General features: G+C 42.3%; 1 protein-coding gene across 1 annotated transcript in view; it reads right to left on the bottom strand.

The window, feature by feature from the left end:
- Positions 1–22,865, bottom strand: part of GRHL2 (grainyhead like transcription factor 2) — a 154,727-nt gene that overhangs the window by 38,306 nt on the left and 93,556 nt on the right. The window contains exon 9 of the mRNA XM_059995003.1: positions 4,360–4,518. Coding sequence (XP_059850986.1) covers positions 4,360–4,518 — 159 coding nt within the window. The remainder of the gene's footprint in view (positions 1–4,359; positions 4,519–22,865) is intronic.

Here is a 22,865-nt window from a genome sequence, read left to right as displayed (position 1 = left end):
AACTCTAGACTGTGACTGGGAAATTTACAGTTTTAAATAGAATAGCTCTTAATTCTTTTGCTTTAGAGGATAATTCAAATTAATCATTTGCATTTACACACCCATTTGAAAAGTGCAAGAATTAAACTTTTTAATTTCCCAGGAGTGAGATTTTGCCTGGATTTTTAAATCAGAGCTACAAATATGATAACAAATTATAGCAAAAAAATTTTGTTTCCAGCTTATCAGAAAAATTAATAGCAGTTAAAGTTAATACACCCTGCTTGTCCCATGAGATTTCTTCCTTGTGAGTTCCCTAACACTCAACATTGGGAAACGTAAACTAAAAACTACCCACTAGAAACTCTTTACATCACTAGTTTCTTAAGAGTCCCTCTCATTCTAGGGCACAGGTGAACAACAATACAACTCTCTATGTATTCTGCATTTTTGCTTTGTTTTGATTTTTAGTATTTATGACCTCAACACTTGAAAAAAAATAATTATATGAGTATCCCTTAAGCCCTCTCTTTCCTACTTTCAATTCCAACTATGACATGAAGGTAAATGGATTGCCCAGGGCCTCCATTCAATCCTTCCCTCCCTTTCTCCTTGATCCTAATCTTTCTCGTCCCTTCCAAGAAGGAGATTCACTGAGGGGAATTCTACCATCTCCCTTGAAACTTCTGGAATAAAATAAGGAATTCAAATTGTATAAACGTTCTCCCACATGTAGTTTAAAAATTCCACGTTGTACGTCATTTGAAAATGCTTTCTTAATGTTTAATATGCTGAATTAAAGATATAAGGGAAAAAAAAAAGAAAAAAAAAAGCTATAAGGAGTAGGAGTTTGGAATCAGATGTGGATTTGCATCCAGCTCCTCTGCTTTTTCACCGTGTGACTCTGGTGAGTTACTTGTGCTCGCTGGCAGGTTTCTCTTCTACACAACAACCGTGTCTTACTGACTTAACTGTGTCTCCTCTGTATTGTGGAGGCTGCCTAACTGTCCCCGAGAGAGCTGTGCTGCTCTGACGAGTAGCACTAACTGAAGTCATTATGACCTGAAAGGCTATCGAGATTTTAGAGACACTGCTATGCCACATGTCCCTAAACTCAGTGCAGTTCTAGTTAATGTGTTTCCTTCTCTTTTCTCATGACCATCTCTGCCTCTGTTCACAGAGGCCCACTTCTTCCTACTCTCTATCTCTGCTAAACTACAACTCGGACATTTTAATGGCGTGGTAGATCTTTGATCTACATCTGACTGTAGCACCTTTAAGAGTGCTGGCAATTCTGAATTAGCCACTAACCTCTTTTTCCCCTTCCTCTCCTCTCCCCGGGACCTATCTGAACTCACCCTTTTACGTCCAGTTAACACCTATAAGCAGTTGCCAGCTTATTCTATTTTTCATATTCTCTCCCCACCCTACCCAATTTTTAAATAATTGTACTATGTCTACACTGTCAGAACATATCACATTGCCATTACTGTCTTTCCCATCATTTAGAATTAGATCCAAGGTAAGTATACACATAATGCTCACCATCAGTCCTTTTATCAATGTCTTTACAGTCATACTGGTGTCTAAAGCTTGTTCTTTAATAGATTCCTCAAGAAGAAATATTCCCTGGATTTTTTGATTGCTTGTTTGTTCGTTGGTGGTTTTATTTCTTTGTTTTATTTTGTTTTGCTTTTGCCTGTCACCTTTATAATTGAAAGTCAGCTTGGCTGGATATAAAATCCTTGGCTCACATTTTCTTTATTTGATTACTTTAAATATCATTGTCTTCTGACAGGGTGTTGCTGTTGAAAAGTTTGACGATAAAAGTTTCCTTATAGGGCTTCCCTGGTGGCGCAGTGGTTGAGAGTCCGCCTGCCTATGCAGGGGACACGGGTTTGTGCCCCGGTCCGGGAAGATCCCACATGCCGCGGAGCAGCTGGGCCCGTGAGCCATGGCTGCTTAGCCTGTGCATCCGGAGCCTGTGCTCTGCAACGGGAGAGGCCACAACAGTGAGAGGCCCGCGTACCGCCAAAAAAAAAAAAAAAAAAGTTTCCTTATAAATGACTCCTTATCTACTATAAAATAGATGGCTAATAGGGACCTACTGTGTAGCACAGGGAACTCTGCTCAGTGCTCTGTAATAGTCTATATGAGAGGAGAGTCTGGAAAAGAGTGGATATATGCATGTGTATGGCTGATTCACTTTGCTGTGCACCTGGAACTAACACAACATTGTGAATCAACTATATACTCCAGTAAAAGTTAGTTTAAAAAAATAAATGACTCATTGTCTATTTTATTTTTCTTAGATGCTCAAAGAATTTTCTTTTTAAAGACACCAATTGTACTTGAACATATGTTACTTTTTTTTTTAATTAATTAATTTATTTTTGGCTGTGTTGGGTCTTCGTTTCTGTGCAAGGGCTTTCTCTAGTTGTGGCGAGCGGGGGCCACTCTTCATCGCGGTGTGTGGGCCTCTCACTATCGCGGCCTCTCTTGTTGCGGAGTACAGGCTCCAGACGCGCAGGCTCAGTAGTTGTGGCTCACGGGCCCAGTTGCTCCGCGGCATGTGGGATCTTCCCAGACCAGGGCTCGAACCCGTGTCCCTTGCATTAGCAGGCACATTCTCAACCACTGCGCCACCAGGGAAGCCCTCAAAGAATATTTTTAAAGTCATCCTGGGTCAACTTTCCCAGATGCATGGTAGCCCATTTAAAAATGTATACTTTTTATTTTAACTTTTCCTGATTTATCATTTTTAGCATTTCTTCTGTTCCATTGTTTTAGCTTTCTTCCTGAAAGATACATATTATATGTCTCTTGGATCGTCTTTACCTCCCTTCTATTATTTTCTCTTAATTGTTTCTTCATTTCTTCTGATTTTTAAGATTTTGCTGTTTTCCAACTTGTATTTCTATTAAGGCATTCTCTTTTCTTATTCACTCTTGTGTTGCTTGTAGTGTAGTCTTTTCTTCTGAAATATTTTAATCTTTTCCTTCTAAATTCTTTCCTGAATTCTACCATATCTCTTTTCAAATCATTCTGTTCTCCAAACACCTCATGTCTAAGTTTTTCAAACTGTGATTTATGTTGCTCTTTATAATTTCCATGATTTTGTTAATTTCAAAATTTTTAAATTATGTTAATTTTAAGCCCATTTTTGGAACATTAGGCTATAGGTTTCACCTGTTTTGTGGGCATGTCTTTCTGGCACGCATCCACTGTCCACAGGAAGTCAGTCTGATCTTAATTATTTTTTTCATGAGACTGTATGGGATTCAACTGTTTTTCTTTCTGCTGGTCATTTCTAAGTGAAATGAGAGAACTAGGATAATTCTTTTAGCTTCATGGCTCTCATGCTCCTGCTTCAGTTGTGTTCACAAAGTGATAAAAGAAAATAGTCCTGTATTTCCTGAGATCTGCCTACTCTGTATCTTTTCCCCTCTTCCTTTTCATTTGGAACTTCTCTTTCCTTTGAACCTTTGTTTTTGTTTTTGTTCAACTCAACTTGGATTCTACTCCCAGCAGCCTCTTCTCAGAGCAGGATTTTATCCTACCGGGAGCTTCAATTTATAACTTTCCAGAGTTTATAGAGCCCAGAACACTTCAATGTTCTGTCCCCTTGCACCCACCAGTAAATTGAAGTCTGTACAATCCATCCCCTCCCACCCTAGTTTCACATACAGTCCTCTGATGGCCCATTTCTCTCTCTGGTACCATGGGTCACTTTGGTAGGTTCCCTGTTCTTTGGTCATCAAGTGGGCCCACTACTTTCTCTCACAATGCCGACATCACATAGGTCTTGAAATTGTTGATGCTTGGTCCCATTCACATTTGGGATTTTGTAAGGGTCTCTTGTCACATAATCATGGGATTTTAATCTTTGCCATTTTAATTGCTCTGTCTTTTATGAGGGGTTTCAAAAAGATTCAAAAACTACATCTTCTGCTGAAGCATGTTTGCTAATGAACTTATTTTAGAGGTGCCATTTCCATTCCAAAAGGCTCTAGCTGAGACCCCAATTAACCCATAAATTAATAGCGGTTACATTGATATGTTCTGGGACAGGATCTATATATCCACTAAAAACAATCTATTATTTCAGTTATCTAACTGAATCAGACTCATAGCACAGTGCAATGGCAATCAGTCATTAAATTAGCAGTAGAATGATTGACTGAAAAGAAAAAATACAGTTGATTGATGACTCCCTAGATATCTAATAGGAACTGAGAATGAAAGATTACCACTCCCACTGTGATTAGTAAGTGATTATTTTGACACCACTAGACAAGAGAAGGTGACAAGGGGGAAATGTCATTAAAGCAATATCTAATAACAAAAATACCTTTATGACAAACTGTCATCTTTACTCACTTTGTCGCAGAAGACCTTGATCTGGCAATAAGCTCTATGAATGGGTTTATTGCTACGATTATTATAACTGTATGTATCAATCTGAATCATCAAAGGAAGTCCTTTCACTCCTTTTTGGGAGGAGAAATCTGTACTCAGGCAATTCACAGTGATGAAAATCTGAGGGAGGAAGAAAGAAAGGAAAAAGTTCACAAGTCACCGTAAAAAAGATCTATTTAAAAAAAATGCATAAGCCTTAGACTTAAAGTCAAAATATTAAATAAACCTATAAGGACAACTGAAGAATATTTGGATATTCTCACATAAAAACTTATTAAACACATATAACATGATTTATTATATAATTTATAGTTATAAATTTATAAAAATTTTTCTTTTAGACTTAATCTCGAAACAGACAATTTAAATTACTTCTCTTTAACTATATTAGCAAAGTCTTACTTATTTTTCAAACATGCATAAGTTAGCTGGGTAAAATGCTATCTCCTCAATGTATTAAAGCTGTCACTTCTAATAATTGTATCAGTTTCTCTAATCTCTGACCTGTGAGATAAAAAAAAAAAGCTACACAACACCTTCCTTTGCACCTTATTGCACTGAAACATAGTTATTTGTTTACACATCTGTCTTTCCTATTTGTATGAGAGTATGAGACTTGAGACAATTTCTTATTATTTTTGTATTACTGGTACTTAATGTAGTGCCTGGCAGAGAATAAGCATTGAATAAACATCTGATGAATGAGGTCAATGAGTTTATCTAGAAAGCCCACTAGATTGGGAGTCAAAAAGCCCCAGGTTTTAGTCCCAACTCTAATATTAAGCAGACTTCAGGCAAGTCACTTCTTGTCTTTGGTTTTCAATTTTCCCTTTAAATCATTTTTAAATCCCTCCCTGAAGAACAGAATATAAATACTAAGATACTTTCATGTTAGTGAAAAAGTAAAAGCAGGGCTGGCAGAGGTAAGACACAGAACAGGAGGAAGGACAGGTAGTAAAGTCACTAGCATCCTCATCTTACATCACGAGATAGCAAGAAAGACAACAAAAGTGACATGAATCCGAAAAAATGGAAACTCAAGCAAATAATTAAAGATTATAGCACTGCCCAACAGAACTAAAAATAATAATTTTATTACAAAATATTGGCAGGAATAGAAGGAGAAGCACAAATGACTAAATTTATCCTCCTTTTCTATAGTGTGTAGATGTCAATATATACCATTTAAAGTTGATTTATCACGGACTAGGGATATGAGGACAGCACCTAGATTTATGTGGTAACTACATGAATAGTAAGAGGCAGTCTCTGGGAAAAAACAGGCATACTATAGTATATCCTTGATACTATTTCCATTTAATACCATGTGCATTACTTCTATTTAACAGAAAACTTTAAACTCACTGTTTTAAAACTGTACAGTTATTTATCCTGAAAACCATTTCATTGGATGTATTATCTGACTCTTGTTTTATTTCATCCCCTTGGAATTTTTATTCACCTTCAAACCCTTGACCTGAAGCCTTTCGTATCACAGCAACACCCCAGAGAAGAACCCTGCAGAAAGCAAAGAGCCACTGCCATGAGCTGCATTTTAAAGGCCATTCAACTTTCTGACCTAATTCATTTTAAGTCCTATGCCTGTAGCCCTTTGGTAATTTATACAACCAGATCTCTCGTTTTTAGTGCTATATCTACATAAAGATCATTTTAATCATTTAATTTTTGAGCCCCTTACTTGGCCACGAGAAACACATTAGCAAGGTACCACATCAGTAGCAGTCAAGGCCAGATACAGGTTTCAGTGACATGCTAATCACAATAACTATGGACACCATGCCACAGGGTCTCACTTCTCCAGCTGCATCTGAAAATGAGTGCCTAAAGATGATCTAACGTCGAATACGGTCATTTTATTCATTCATTTCTTTTATTCATTCCTTCTATAAATATCAACACAAGTCCACAGTAGGTCAAACAATTAGAAACTAGGGATACAGAAGAAAGTAGATCCCAGCCTCGTGAAGCTGACAGTCCAAGGGGAAGGCCAATGAGTAATCCAGCAACGACCAACACAGGGTGGTCAGGGCTCCCCTGAGAGAGATGAGTACAGAGGCCATGAGAACACAGAACAGAGCACTGAACTTGGAGGACACAAGTGAAATACAAAACCCACAGAGACACTGGGCTAAGACCAGGGGTTCCATAAATATCTGTTTATTATTTAGGAATGGTAAAGACAAAGAGTAACTACAGACGCAAATGTCAAATGATTTAGGAGAGCTGAGTGATGAAGACCGCTCAGAAAGAATACGCCATGTTTCTTATGCCTGTTTCTCCTACCGAACTTCCAGGGTAGAAGTCGACAGAAAATGCTGTCTACTGCTCCTGGAGATGCCCCAACTGCAGAGAACATTCACTCATGCCACAGATATTTTTAAGTATCTACCACGTCCCTGAGACTGTGCTAGTTACTAGCACAGATGCACCAGTTATGGTCCCTGCAATCACAGAAGTTGGAGGCTAGATGGGAAAGGAAGACAACACGATGGTGCTCTAAAGATGACAATAGCTTCATTAAACCCCGATCATTAGGTCAAAAAATAAAAGCGTACTTTTCTGGGAACACTTGACTTCTTTTATTGTTATTGTCATTATTGACAATGGGGTTATCTTGGCCAGAAGCTATACATAAATACAGCTTTATGTCAGCAAATCAAATGATCACTCTGGGATCAAATGACGTGGTTGTTCCTACCTAGGGCTACGTATTTCATGTAGACATCTTCCAACATGTTGGTGATTGTAATCCACAGGGTCCTCAACCAGACTAGTTTTTTTTCCTCACCCTCATAAAGCCTGCCTAGTCCTGCAGAAGCCAGAAGAGAAACGTGTTCTGTATTTCCTAAGCTAATAGGATTCATGGTTGGGCTTACTGATACATCCCTACGTCACTCACAGTGAACATACACTCAGACAGGCAGGAAGCAATATTAATTGTGGCCTTGTCAGCTCCAAGTCTCAGTTAAGAAAGCTTAGCTGATGGAACATGTATTTTTATAAGGGCCACTTGAGCAGGACAGATCCATTGAAATAACAGATGCTTACTGGCAATACCCTACAATACATACACGAAATCCTCCTTGGAGGAGCTGTTACGATCAGCCATCCAGTAGACATGGTCTACACACTGGACTCTAGGAGACACTTAGACTTAGGTCCTCGTAATGGAGAAAGGCCCTTAGAAGGAGATCCAGTGGGCCTTCTTTGCTTCATGGCATCCTAATTCCATAAAAAGTAAACACGAGAATCCGCCTTCTCTGCTACACTGTGTTGCCAGCTCCCAGAGTTATCCTAACAAGCAGGAATTTTATCCTAACAAGCAGGGATTTTATCCTATAAGCAGGGATTTTATAATAGGGCTGGCACTGCTTTCTTCTTGCCTGGCTGTCCGACCCAATAGCAAAGCACAGTCTATGTGCCTGATGATATCAATCACAGTCTCGCTGTGCTGCACTTAAAACCTGAATGGTTGAACTTTAACTGCAATTGCGGGGGTTGGGAAGGCATGGAAGGACATTAACTAAAACCTCGGGTTGGGACTGATAAGCATTAATTTGTTTCATCTTGCAAACCCAACCATGTCTGAGCTCCATACCCAGCAGGCAAATGTGACAACACATTTCTTGGAAGTTTATCTACAAAGCACTGTTTGTACATGTGTACTACAGAAACTTAGGGAAAAGGTACGCTTTCCCTCACCAATGTTCATCCAAATGCCAAGCACAGAAAGTTCTTTTTAACTTTAGTAGAAGCCCTAATTATGTAAAGAAATACCATGAACAATTGGTCTGCCAACCAAGAGTTATGAATGTTATTTTCCTATAATTCTTACAGCACATAATTTATTTTTTAGAAAAATTTTAATTGAATCGGGTGTATCCAGGCAGATAATAGATACAATTTTAATTCTGTCATTGGTTCAAAGACTGATTCAGATAGAAAGAGCATTTGTATTCCAGAAATAGAGGCAGTCTCATGAAAACTGATGATTTTTAATAAAATCATTCTTTGACACGTGAATTGCAATTCCCATTCTGTAGTTCCTACACAAGAAAAGTGACTTTACCCAGGTTATAATACCTCTCAGTTGTGCATTATGTGTGTAGTAAGATTTATTAAAACGAACACAGTATTTGTCTTTCTCTTGCTAACACATATATATGGAATTTAAGAAAAAAAAAATGTCATGAAGAACCTAGGGGTAAGACAGGAATAAAGACACAGACCTACTAGAGAATGGACTTGAGGATATGGGGAGCGGGAAGGGTAAGCTGTGACAAAGCGAGAGAGAGGCATGGACATATATACACTACCAAACGTAAGGTAGATAGCTAGTGGGAAGCAGCCGAATAGCACAGGGAGATCAGCTCGGTGCTTTATGACCACCTAGAGGGGGTGGGATAGGGAGGGAGATGCAAGAGGGAAGAGATATGGGAACATATGTATATGTATAACTGATTCACTTTGTTATAAAGCAAAAACTAACACACCATTGTAAAGCAATTATACCCCAATAAAGATGTTAAAAAAACAAAACAAATACAGATTAATGGGCTTTAGAATTGCTGCATTAACTTGATTATTAACTCCCAAGAGTTTTTCTGAGAGCTTGCCATTAAAACAAATAGGCCAATCTTGATTTACAAAGCAGTTTGGGATTTAAAAAATCATAAGGTCCATGATTTGATGGAAATTGTTTATTTTCCTCTTTAAACAATTGCAATTTGTATTTTCAACAAGATCCTCTGATTAGAGACTAAGAAAGCTACTTATTTCCTAAGGTTGAGACTCTTAAGAGCTCATTTACAAGAAATTGCACACACATTAGCCTCCAAATTACAGACATGGCACATAGCAAGAAATCAGCATTTTCACTGTAAAATGCAAACAATATATTAATACGTTAAGTGTGCTCTTGCCAGTTTCCATATTCTATTTTCTTTCTGGTTCTTAGAATTATTAAAGACCTTATAGATGGTTTTCTCACATTTCAGCATTTTTTCCCATTTATATGATTGCATTTGGTACAAATGCAAAGCTAAATTGAGACAGAAAGACAAACTAAGAGTAAATAATATTAACATATGAAATCTCAGTCTTGGGCAATTATTCATTTTCTCCAAGCGTTAATTCATCAAATATTTATCAAACATCTTCTCTCTGTGCCTGGCATCATGCTACGAGGTGGGACACAAGAATACTGAGATTCCCTGCCCTCAGAGAGTTTGTGATTTTGTTGAGGATCTAAGAAACTCCTAGATTTCCTGACACCTCCATTATATAGATAGAGCTCCTTTAGGGAATGATTTAAAACCTGAGAATAGACTTCTTCATTTTCTCCTACAGATACTGCGGGTGTGCACAGATACACTTCCGGCTTACTCACATATTCTACCACATTTTCCATATTCCTTTAGTACTCAATACTCTCCATTGCCAGAATATGCCCAGCTTGTTCGCCGTTGCCAGTCTTTGCTATGTGCTGTGCCCTCTACTCCCAAGGCTGCCCCCAGGATCATCACTGCCCACTCCTTCTTCTCGTTCAGGTTTCAGTCCAATGGCCACTCTTCAGCAATCCCCACCTTGGCCATCTAGAGCTGTCTTCGTCCTCCTTCTCCCACCTCTGCCCGTGACGAGTAGCACACGCCCTACCGTGCTGCTCTTTTCTGGTTGCCTCATAGGACTGAACATTATTTCGATTTATCTTGTTTCTCTGTTTAGTGCTTAATTATTTGTCTGCTCCATGCGGCTCTAAACACATAAGAGGAGGGCCCTTGTCTGCCTCAAGCCCACTCTACTCCCAGTGCCAGGCCCATGGGAGATACTCAACAAATATCTGTCCAACGAATTAAGAGAAAATTACTTTTCTACATACACATTTCCCTCTTTTTCCATGTTCTTGCTTTCATAAGCAAAACATCCTAAGAGTCAGGACTGCTCTGTGTAGCTGAAGTTGTCAAGATAATACAGCAGAGTTAGCTGCTCTGACCACGTTTATCCTCAAAAAAATGTTATCTATCTGTATATCAACAAACACAAGCCAAGCACCAATTATATAATCAGTATGAATGTATGTATGTACATATGCATGTATGTATTGATACATGTATAGATGCTACTGAAGATGCTACATACAGATGCTACAGGAGATATAGAAATCTATGGTAGGGCCTGCCGTCAAGGAAGAGGGGAGATATAACATCTCTCAATACACTGGTGGGGTGCATAGAAGTAGGAACTAAGTTGAATATCTCAGGCTGTACGTACCGTAAGAACTTGAAAAAAAGGAGAGAGCTCAACAAGGGAAGATTTCCTATAGGTGTCCTGAGCTAGAAAAATGAGAGATGGAGGAGAAGAAAGTGCATCCTGGCTCTCAAAAGAGGGAAGAGACCAGCCTAGTGGGAGGCTCAGAGGGTGCCTGAAAAAAGGCCGTTGGGGAGAGAAGAGGCCGACCAAGATGCTTGCATCACCGTGATCAGGTCAGGAACACTTGATGAGGTCAAGGGTGTATCACTGAGGTCAAGGGCAGATAGAACTGTGGCCCCAGTATCCAACATCCAAGTTACCAAGAGGACAGAGTGAGCACTAAGAAAAGACCACCAGGATCAGAAGTAGAGGGTCTGCGCCCCTTCTGGAGGCCAGACTCCTGGAGGGAAGGACAGGAAGCTAGACTGCTGGGGCGAGGGAGCCAGGACACCAAGATGGAGAGGGAGAACCTCGGCTGGGGAGTCTGGCAGAGGCAGGAGGCTGGGCAGGAACACGGGCAGCAGGGCCACGCACAGGTGTTCTTCCAGGACGGACAAGGTGTTCACACAGCATGAGAGGATGAACGTAAGGCTACGGAAGGAGGCTCTGTGGGAGCTAAGAGCCCCGGAAGCAGGGATTAAATGGGATCGACTCACAGGAGAAGTTTTGTAAGAGGAAAGAGCGTTCTGTGAAGCTGGAGGGCGAAATGAGAGAAAGCACAGCAAGAAAAAAAAAGGTACAGGAGACTCAAAATTATGTCCCTGGTGCAAATCCTGACACTATGGCCTTGGACTAATGGCACCGTTCTGGGCCTCATTTGCCTCATCTTTTAAATAGGCATAACAATCCCTAGCTTGCTCCTGTGACACTTTAAAACGAGATCACGTTTTTTGTTTTGTTTTTTGTTTTTTTTTTGCGGTACGCAGGCCTCTCACTGTCGTGGCCTCTCCCGTTGCGGAGCACAGGCTCCGGACGCACAGGCTCAGCGGCCATGGCTCACGGGCCCAGCCGCTCCACGGCAATGTGGGATCTTCCCGGACCGGGGCACGAACCCATGTCCCCTGCATCGGCAGGCGGACTCTCAACCACTGCGCCACCAGGGAAGCCCCTGAGATCACGTTTTTAAACTGTAAAGTGCTACGAAAATCTATGGCAGCTTCCTGTGCCCACCATGATCTCCATCTTCTCAGATGCCCGGTCACCCAGCCAGCCCTACTCTCTGACTCCAAGCGCCTCCTCAGCCCCACGGCACAGTCCGCAAAGCCCCATACATATTACCTCCCCAACTGTGCCACGAGGCTCGCCTCCTCAGCGTCCCCCTGGCCCCCAGTTCCAGCTCTCCTTCCTACCAGACTACTCTAAGAGCTTCCTGTCCGGACTCTCTCTCAAGGCATTTTGTGATGTTCTCCCCAGATGATTCCAAAGTAGATTAGTTATATTCACAGAACTCGAATAGAGAGATAGCTTATGAAGGTGAACTGATTTTTAAAACATAAAATCTATCTGTGTGGGACACTTTCAAGGGGGAGAGTCACACGCTTTGGTGGGGAGAGAACAAGGCGAACTCTCTCGGGCAGAACCTTCATTGCTCTGCCAATGGCCAGTCTCTGCCACTCAGCTCTGTCACCTGAACAGGTCTTGTGAAACAGCACCTCAGGACAAGGAAAAATTTGGACATTGTGTAACAATGGGTTGGCCTGTTTCATAAATAATGAGCTCTCAGCGGGAGGAAGAATTTACGCAGAGACTGAAAGAGACACTCACTCAAATTTCTGATCATTTGTTATTATTTTAAACCTTTTTCTGTTCATGTTTAATACTTAAAACTTGTTTTGAGCTCGTAATATCTGAATCTAGCACAAGGTTCAAAAGGGCAAACATGGAAACCACACCCCCTCCCCCGCCAGCATTGTTCCCCAACCAACAGCTTCTTGAGTATCCTTCACACTTTCTTGTACATCCTTCTAGAAACAAGCTATGCAAATTCATATCCTTTTCTTTTCTATACAAATGGTAGCACAGTAAACACACAGTTCTGCAGCCTGCTTTTTCCACTTGACAAGATATTTTGAAGACAGCTTTTTCTTTTTCTTTTTTAAAAGAACCATGATTATGGAATAACCATGTCTTTACCATGAGGCTGTTTCTAGTCTTTTCATCTTGTAAACGATGCTGCAATGCATGCTTTCAACATGAGCACATATAAATCACTGGCTGTAAGTAAAGGCCATGTCACCGACTATTTTGAATCTGACTTAGGACTTCACTATTCTACCGAGATTGCTTTCTTCCGGGTCAGCCTTCTCAGTAGCATCCTTGTAAGCAGGGGTATGCAACCAGGAGGCCCTGTTACAACATGTTAAGACTCTGCCCCCTTGGCGTTTCCAATGCAGTAGGTCTGAGGTCGGAGGTCCTAGCATCTGCGTTTCTAACAATTTCCCAAGTTGCTGCTGCTGCTGCTGTCTGTGGAGGCTCAGGCTGTGAGAAACCACTGCCTACAACACCCATTTCACTGGCCACTTCCTCCTCTCCCCATCCTTCTGTCCTCTCCTTCCCGACCACCCTTTCCTTCTCTGGTTCCTCTTCCCCTACCTCCCCTAAATGGGTGGGTCTAAAGTTCCCACCTTGACCCTCTTTCGCCCACCCTCCAATTCTCTCCGCGGCATCTCACCCCTTCTCCTGGCGTCTCTCCTCCCCTCCTTACAGCCCACTCGAAATTCCCTCCCGAGCTCCCCCACTCCCAGCTCTTCTTCTGCGGCCAGTCTCTGCACCTTTGCGCGCCCCGTCCTTCCACCTGGCTCCCCTTTCCAACCCACACTCGTCTAAATTCCACCCGACCCTTAAGACACAACTCCCTCCCGTGCCACACCCTCCCTCGAGCCTTCCCTGATCCCACAGAATGGCGCCCTCTCCAGGTGCTGAAGTCTTTAGTAGAGAAAAGTGTGTGTGTGTGTGTGTGTGTGTGAGAGAGAGAGAGAGAGAGAGAGAGAGAGAGAGAGAGAGAGAGAGAGAAAAGAGAAAGCAAATCTGGCAAAAGACTGACAATGAGTCAATCTAGGTGAAGGGTATGTGGTAAGAACTGTATTATTCTTTCAACTTTTCATTTGCAATTTTTTACACAAGAAATTGGGAAAATATTTTTAAACAGAAAACTTAATAGAAATGTTTTATAAAAATAAAAACAAATTAAAAAATGAACTTATTTACAAAACCGAAATAGACTCACAGACATGAAAAACAAACTTATGGTTACCAAAGGGGATGGCAGAGCGGGGGGGCAGGATGGGGGGCAGGGGAGGGATGAATTAGGAGTTTGGGATTAACCTATACACGCTACTATATATAAAATAGATAACCTACAAGGACCTACTGTATAACACAGGGAGTTATATATCTTCTAATAACCTATAATGGAAAAGAATCTGAAAAAAAAAAAATATATATATATATAACTGAATCACTTTGCTGTACACCTGCAACTAACACAACATGGTAAATCAACTATACTTCAATTTAAAAAATGGTTTAAAAAAATAAAGTTACCAAAAAGCTCCGGGCTACTAATCTAGTAGGTGGGTGCTTATTTGTGCTCAAGAAAATAAATCTTTTTATGTTGTGATTAAAAAAATAAAATAAAATAAAAAACAGGGCTATCTCCCTCTCCAGAACTTTCCTGGCCCTTTAATTCTGTTTTCATTACAGTCTTTGTCACTTTCTTCCTCATATTACAGTCACTTACAGATATGTCTGAGTTCTCGGCCCAGCCAAAATGTCCTCTGAGAGCGGCAGACACTCTGCTTGGCTGGTGTGTCTGTAAATTCCCACTGCCTGGCCCAGCACGTGATGTACAGCAGGCAAGCTGCTTGGAGGGGATGACTGCGCCTTTGCCACAGATAATACAGAAGATACTATGACTACCTCTTCCCAAGATGAAAAGGCACTATGGAAAGAGCACATGCTTCAGACAGACATTCCCAGGGTGGGAATCCCAGCTCTGCTGTGCATTCACTATGTAAGCTCTCTGGACTTCAACCTCTCCATTATTTAAATGAAAAATGATATCCACTTAAAGTATGAATATTGCATAAGGTATATAAAGCACCTGGCAGAGTGCCTGGTATATGGTAATCACTGAATAAATACTAGCCATGGTACACACACGCACACACACACACACACACGCACACGTCAGTCTATGAAATCCAAGTATGCGATCTCAGTCTCTGTATACACACAACAGTTGATACATGTGAGTTACAGAGCCCTCAGCAGAATTCAGGCCAGAAACCATGGATACTCCACATTCTAACAAAAGATCAAGCCGTAGGTAGCTTGGATGAGATGGTTTCCAAAGATTATTCCTTCTATATATGAATTAACTCCAGCTTTATAGCTTTTCCTGCCATCCATTACCTTATAAAACTGGAACAAAGGCGTGGCTTTAAGTTCAATACCAAAGACTCCAGCAAATGTTTACCTTTCCCTTTTAAAGCTTCCTTCACCCACACCACGCCCCAGCAAACACATAAAAATGCCATTTGCCCTGCTTTGCGGTGTGTATCTCAACCTTTCAAGACCCCTCCCAGGAGCCTTCCCCACCCCTTCTTTACTCTGGAGAGCATGGAAGATGCCCTATAATATCCTCTATTCTGCCATATGATGACCTGCTGAAACCTGGGCTCTATTTAGTCAAAACATTAGGATATAACTTCTTCTTTATCAGTAATATCCATCAACTCCACTGCATCCTGGACTGTCCTGTAAGCAGAAAGTGGACTCCCTGGACTGCTGATGGGAGGTGGAGGTCAGGGAAACAAACTAGGTCATGAACCCACAGGGCACTCAGGAGTATGGCTTCCTTTGGCCGGTCCTTTGGGTACTCTTTTCATCTTGAAAATCAATATTTACGCATCTCCCCTTCTCCCTGGTGACCAACACTGGAGTTTGGCAGAAAGAGAATACAGTCCATTTAGAAGCATCCCCTTGGAAGCCGTGATTCGTCAAGACTAACGAAACTGTAACTTTCTAAAGCACTTTGCTTGACACACAGTGGAGCCCCATAAAAACTGATTAAATCTTTTAGACCGAAAAGAAATGTTGAGGGAGAGAGAAAAGGAAGGAGGGTGAGATAAATTTGGGACAATTTTAATGGTTCTGCTGTGATTTGGTACTAAATGTCAAAACAGTCTTTCAATGAGCATTAACATATTTTCCACAAAGAGAGACTAAATAGTTTACAGAAGAAGGTTAGAACACTTACATTTTCTCTAGTTTACTGCCTTTACATAGGCTGTGATCAAAGCACTGCCATTTGCACCATCCTGTCTTTGAAGCTACTAACATTGAGATCTGAGGACTGAGGGGCTGTTTCCTACCCCTTAGCAAATGATAGAGTAAAGAGCTAGGTTTCGCTTGCTGACCACTTGTTGTACCTTGAAAAGACAGCACTGGGAAGAGAACGGGCTGAACCACACAGGAAGAAAAGGAAGAAACCTGGACTTAACATGACAGAAGTAAGTCACCCGATGTGAGAGCTTTATTTATGTCTCACAATATGAAGCAATTCATGACATGGGCCCCATCAAATGCCCTTATGTCCAGGGCAGCTGCAGGGCAGTGCTGGGGCATTCAAGCAACTTCATTTTCTTCCTTAAGGATAGAATTGCAAATCTGGAAGAGAACTTTTTACTCCCAACTTTCACTTTTGCTTTCCTGCTCAGCCAGCTGATTCCTCTTAGCACATCCATGTTTCCATCCCTCAGACTGGGTCTCAGTTCTCAAATGACATCTCCTTGGTATTAGTGCAAAATCAGACACAGAGGCAAAAATAGGCAAAAATATTAAGGGAAATAGGGCCTAGAGGGAATATCAACATGCATCCTCTCATCTGGCATTTTCTCTCAATTTAAAAAATTACATGGAAACTGAATCACTGCGCTGTACACCAGAAACTAACAAAACACTGTAAATCAACTATACTTCAATAAAAAAAATTACATGAAAATCTCTTTTGTAAATGCAATTCATTTATAGCATCCAAAGGGATCCAAAGTGAGAGGAATCTAAATATAAAATAAATATTGCTTATGTGTAAATGTTTACTTCCAATTTACCAGCTTGGTAAATATGGGTTTTCATTTACCGTATTTCTTAAGTTGCAAACGTAAAGCAGGGAGCCACTGTGTACCTTCTGCAACCTCCATTTTCTCGAATAATAACTGTCATCCTTGCTTCGAATTTTTTCATGCTGTGCTTCCTACATGGTATGGCAAAAAAGAGTAAGGAACAGTCTTCACTGTTCATAACAGGAAAAAACCAAAGCATAAAAGTGTACAGAAATAATGTAAATGAGTGGGAAAATGAAATTCAGGATACCAGGAAAAGGAGCTAGAGAGAAGTGGGGAAAATGGAGAATAAATGTGTAAGGTATGGAGGAGAAAACGCTGCTATGCCTCAGAGCTGCACTATTAGAAAGCATGCACTGATCTTCAATTAACACAGAGCGAGGTCATAATTAGGCCAATGAGATCACTAATGTTAGGCTAATACACACACATACACACACACTCAGCTGAAGAGGACAAGGGATCCAACAGTCCTCACTCCCCTATGCACTCTGGTCAATAATATGTATGACATCAACCGGGAATGTACCAGGGCAACCAAAGACATGGATAGGAAGAGACCTTTGTGCTGGAAGTGTTGGGTCAGTGGGCCCACCTTTGTTGGTGGGGATGGGGGAGACGAGTGGCAAAATCAGGGTGACTTGATAGAATTGCTTTGCTCAAGGAAATGAGATTCATTTGATTTCTTGCTTTCTAGGTTGTACCCTATACATCTCTTTGAGAAGGAAAGTCATAGCATTCTTTGGTCTAAAAAAAATTACAGATATCCCTCTGTTGGGATGGTTTAAGAACATGGACTCTGGACTCAGAGGGACATGGTTCGAAGTCCACCTTTTCCACTTGCCCAATCTTGCAGAGCCTGCTATGAAGAAAGTTGATATTTAGTGGAATCAGAATCTGAGATGCACAGGAAAATGATCCATGGTGTCTCTCAGCCTCTCTACTTCCCACCTCACCCCAACCAGTTTTCAGCCCTGCCCACCCCCAGTTTCACCACAAAAATCTGTTAACAGGGATGAAAATACGACTTATCTGTGTCCTTGACTCTCTCTAAAACTGCAACAACTTCTGGTCAGAAAGTTCCTCCCAAATACCAAAACGCAGGAAGAACGTTTCCCACCTGATCTTGCAAAGCAGAGGGCCTGACAGCTCCTCTCTCGAAGCCCCTCCTGCAACTCAAGAGAGAGAGTTGGTGGGGGGAGGCGGGAGGGTAGGCATCCCTCCAGAGCGCAGTCACTGCCCTTGCTGGGCTAGACCGCAGCAAAGAGTAACACAGGGCAGACAGAGCTCCATATAACTGAATTATAATACATTTTCTTTTTAAATCATAGAGACAGGGGAATGGGTTAGGAGTGGATTTACTTGTTTGCTTGATTATTTAGCAGTGCTGGTAGTGAGGGAAAAGGAACATTTCACTGACTCAAGATCATTCCGAAAGGCTTAGCAGCCGAGGGTTCATGGAAATAGGCCTCCTTCATCTCAGGTAGTCTATAAACCACGAGAAGGGGGAGGCATAGAAATAGGGGGAAATTGGTATGGTGTTCCAGTGAAAAGACACAAAAAAGAAACTCGTTCCTCAGAGCACTAAGTAGTATCTTAATGCTCAAGTAATTCTCTGTGGTCACATGAGAGAGGCCTTTGTAGCACGTCAAGGTTGGTTTAATCTTGAAATCACTGTGAACAGAGAAAAAGGCTCTGGACACAAATAAGGGGCCTGGTTTCAAGAATCTCCTTAGAAATCGGGGAGAAAGGGGAGCCTATAATTAGGGTTTGTGCGCTCCCGCTTTGGGGGTGATGTCATCACCGGCGCTCGGTGCCAGGAATCTGAGCTCACCACCCTTCAATAATTCAATAGGGGCTTGCCTGGGAACTTCTCATCTCGGGGATTACTGACCAACAGATCTACTTTGTGGGTACCTGCGTTTGGCTGAGGGGAGAAAAAGAAATCGAAATGACCTTGTAAGTGGGAGTCATGTGAAAGAATGCAGCCCTCTGGTGCTCCCACTAGAATCTTACGGATGGGACCTTAATACTTTGTCAGCCCCTCCCTGTTCCGCTTCCCGCCATTTTCCAGCTGAGAAACTGAAGCTCAGAAGGGGGAAGACGCAAAGCTGGCTATTCCCGCGCCGGGACGATACCTGGTGGCCTGAGCCCCATTTCAGCGCTTTGTTTTCTCTGTCACCCTGTGCCCCAACCTCATCAACTTCCAAGCTTCCACCAGCATGGACGCTCAGAGCCTCACCCACCTGGATGCCACCTGAGTCATTCCCAGGGGCCCAGGGACCCCGGTTCAAGTTACAGGAGCTTCCAGACTGCACAGACCCTGAGGGGAAACGAATGTCCTGCCGGAGACTCTTTCTGCTGCGGGCGTCATTGTGCAGAGACGCTGCAGCACAACCAGCAAAACCGGTTCTGGGAGGAAGAAGTCTGCAGTAGTTCTGCCAGAACCGTGCTGCCCTTGAGACTGGCGATCTGCAGTTAATCCCGTAACCTCATTTTCTTTTTTAACACCTTTACTGGAGTGTAATTGCTTTACAATGGTGTCTTGGTTTCTGCTGTATAACAAAGTGAATCAGCTATACATATACATATATCCCCATATCTCCTCCCTCTTGCGTCTCCCTCCCTCCCACCCTCCCTATCCCACCCCTCTAGGTGGACACAAAGCACCGAGCTGATCTCCCTGTGCTATGCGGCAGCTTCCCACTAGCTACTTATTTTACGTTTGGTAGTGTATATATGTCCATGCCACTCTCTCACTTCGTCCCAGCTTAGCCTTCCCCCTCCCCATATCCTCAAGTCCATTCTCTACGTCTGCGTCTTTATTCCTGTCCTGCCCCTAGGTTCTATTAACACCTTCCCTGGCCAAACTTTTCCTGTAATTAAATTAAACTAAATGATTAGTTTCACGTTCTTTCCTTTCTTCTGTTCCTGCTAAACGAGAGCTAAGAATAGAATATAGGTCAGCAGCAAAAGAAAAGAGTAGTGTCCTGGAAAAATCCATAAATTTTGTCATCAGGCCTTGATGATGCATATGTGGGAAGACTAACAAATACGGGACTGTTTTATTTTTTTAATAAATGCACCAAAACCAACTGTCCAAATAGAAGCTATCTTGGGAAGACACACAGATCTCTCAAATGATACTGCCATGGCTCAAAGTATATTCGTAGTGTCTCTCGGGATATTACCCACTTCAAAGCTGGTCTTGTGCCAAAAGCTATACATTACTTTTACCCCTGAAGTCATATTATCCAACTTGTTGGTACACACTCACATTTGGACCCAAGTGGTTTCTGATTTTTTAGAAAATATCCTCAAAGATCAAGATTTACTACCTTTCTTTCAAACAAAGAAGGGCGCAGCAGCTCTCTGTAACGGCACCAACACAAGTCAGCCTCTGTGTGGCCCGTTGCCAAAGGAAGCCGGGGAGGTTGGTGGGGTTCCTGACTGGCCCATTCCTCTCAGCCACACGGCGTCAACCTCCCTTGTGTCACTGCTTTCCCCAACACCGAGAGCCAGTAAAGATGTACACGGCATATTCAGTTGTCTGAGGGGGTGCGACTGGGGCGTGAAACTTCAAGTGTCCACGAGGACCAGGCAAGGAAAGTTCCACGATGGAGAAGGCTAGAGAAAGCGTTAAAGAGAACAGCTGGTACCTCACAAGAGCTACTCGTGGGCTTGCAAACACTCGGGCTCATGTTGCCAGAATCTCTAATTACCCAAAAGAATCTGGAAACTTAGGTTTTTGTTTTGTTTGTTTCTTGAATCTCCTGATTATTAAATGTGGGCAAAATATTTTAAAACTTGGAATATAAGTACATAAATGCAGGATACACACGTACATATACGTTCTGTGGAATATATGAAGGCTGCGGGTCACAAATGTGTGTCCTCTGGCCACATGAACTAAAACAACATGTGACACTGAATGAATGTCGCAATCCTAAAGCCTGCAACAGATTTCTGTGTGGATGTTACCAAGAGGAACTCGAAGTCAAATGCAACTGCTCCCGAGAATAAGTTCACAGTAAGAAAATCACAAACAATCCCACCGTGAGAGGATTTTATGCCTTGCTTTGTTGAAAACCTTTTTCCCAATCATGTAATTTTGGGTTTTTTTGCAGCCTGCTTATTATAAAATCAATGATATGTTTTTTGGTTTTTTTTTTGCGGTACGCGGGCCTCTCACTGTTGTGGCCTCTCCCGTTGCGGAGCACAGGCTCCGGACGCGCAGGCCCAGCGGCCATGGCTCACGGGCCCAGCCGCTCCGTGGCATGTGGGATCTTCCCGGACCAGGGCACGAACCCGTGTCCCTTGCATCGGCAGGCGGACTCTCAACCACTGCGCCACCAGGGAAGCCCCAAATCAATGACATTTTAAAGAAAAACCTTACATCCTGCAGGTTGAAACAAAAAAATCTTCTCAGCCTACCTAATGAAATGGATTTAACTTTTACGGTTTTTCTTTAAAAGCTCTTCCAGTAGTTTGGCAGAAGTATTTGGAGCTATTTTTATTACTCATCGATTAACCCAAACTGCTCACAATTACAACTACCAAATAATAGTTACTGAAAATATGTATTAAAGAAACAAGTTTCGCTACAACAAGCAAGCACTGCCATTTGTCAAAGCAGATGTGACCTTAAATGTGTCAGCCTGGAACAATACACGTGCACAAACATACATATTTCAACAAGAAAAGTGAGCCTTACCTATGGGAAACGCAGGAAAAGTCAACTCAACCCCCAATTAACTACCTCACTGGTTGACCATAGAGCCGCCATCATTCAAGATGCCCCTTCAGGTTCAGGCATTTTCTTTAAAAGGTCCTTATTGACTGGTAACAGTTAACACATTCACCTTCTAGCACGTGTTACCAGATTGCATGATAAGGAAATTTAGGGCTGCAGTTACAGCTTGCTTTACCTTGACAAGGCACTTCCAAGTATAGGATCCCATTGTCTTCCCAACGGACGGCTCTGCTTGGGCCTGCCTCTCACTCCTCACGCACACTGCTGTCCAGCTAATGATTCCCTTACCTCCCTCGGAGACTGGAGTTTCACACATCGTGCTCCCAGCACATGCTTGGTACAGCAGGGACAATCGGAAAAGTTTGTTTTGTTTTGTTTTGGTTTGGTTTGCTTTACATGAGCGAACTGAGGCCCAGAGAGGTCAGCTGACTTGCCAGGATTCCAACCCTGGGCCCTGATACCATGGCACACACTGCCTTTTCCTTACCCAGCCCAGTAATCTAGCCTCTGGGAGAAGAGAAGGGGGCACGAGGAGAAAGCCTGGGGCTTGGGTGAGGAACTTTAAACGGAGGTGGAGTGGGGCCTCGAGGAGAAGCTTTTCCTGCACTTCTGTGCCCATCACATCACAAGGCCCCCTGCCTTCCCTCAGATGCACTGACCCACTGGAACATTCTCCCAGCTACTATGGAGCTCTGTTTCTGCTTGCCCATTTAGGTCACCTTTCTTGGGCCTAAAGCCAATTTCATTTACTTTGTTTTATACCTGAGTGAAATGAGACACTGAGCAATTCATCTTCTTCTCTAAGTCATGCCCACAAACTCCCATCCAGTTTCCTTTCTCACCTGGCCTTCCCCTGCTCACAGACAATGAAGCATTGAAAGCAGTTGTTTACATTGACCTTTTCATTAATTCCAAGACAAAGTCTTCTAACGCCCTCCTAGAGGGTACATAACCGAAGCAGAAAACAAGCTTAGGGTTCACCTGGAACCTTCCCTTTGGTGCAAAATAAGGATCGAGAATCAGAAGGTACAGAACACAGGAAGAAGAGTGGGCACAGCAGCAAAGTTCAGTTTTCACAAACTCAGAGACTCATGGTTGGAAAGCAAATCTGAGTATCACCAAGTCTCACTTTTTTACCCGAATCCATGCAACGGTGGACATCTGGCCTCAGGATGCACCTGGCCAGAGATTCTACTGTTGCCCTTCTTAACCATGCTGGCACCAGACAGAAATAAGAAAAGCTTAAGCTTGAGGTTAACAGGAAAGAAATGGCTCAAGGTCACGGTGGTGGCTCTTCCTCAGGGAGTCAAGTTCAGAGC

This window comes from Delphinus delphis, chromosome 17 (assembly GCF_949987515.2).
Source record: "Delphinus delphis chromosome 17, mDelDel1.2, whole genome shotgun sequence".
Lineage (NCBI taxonomy): Eukaryota > Metazoa > Chordata > Mammalia > Artiodactyla > Delphinidae > Delphinus > Delphinus delphis.
Note: the sequence above shows the minus strand (reverse complement) of the source record. Positions and strands in the feature narration are given on the sequence as shown.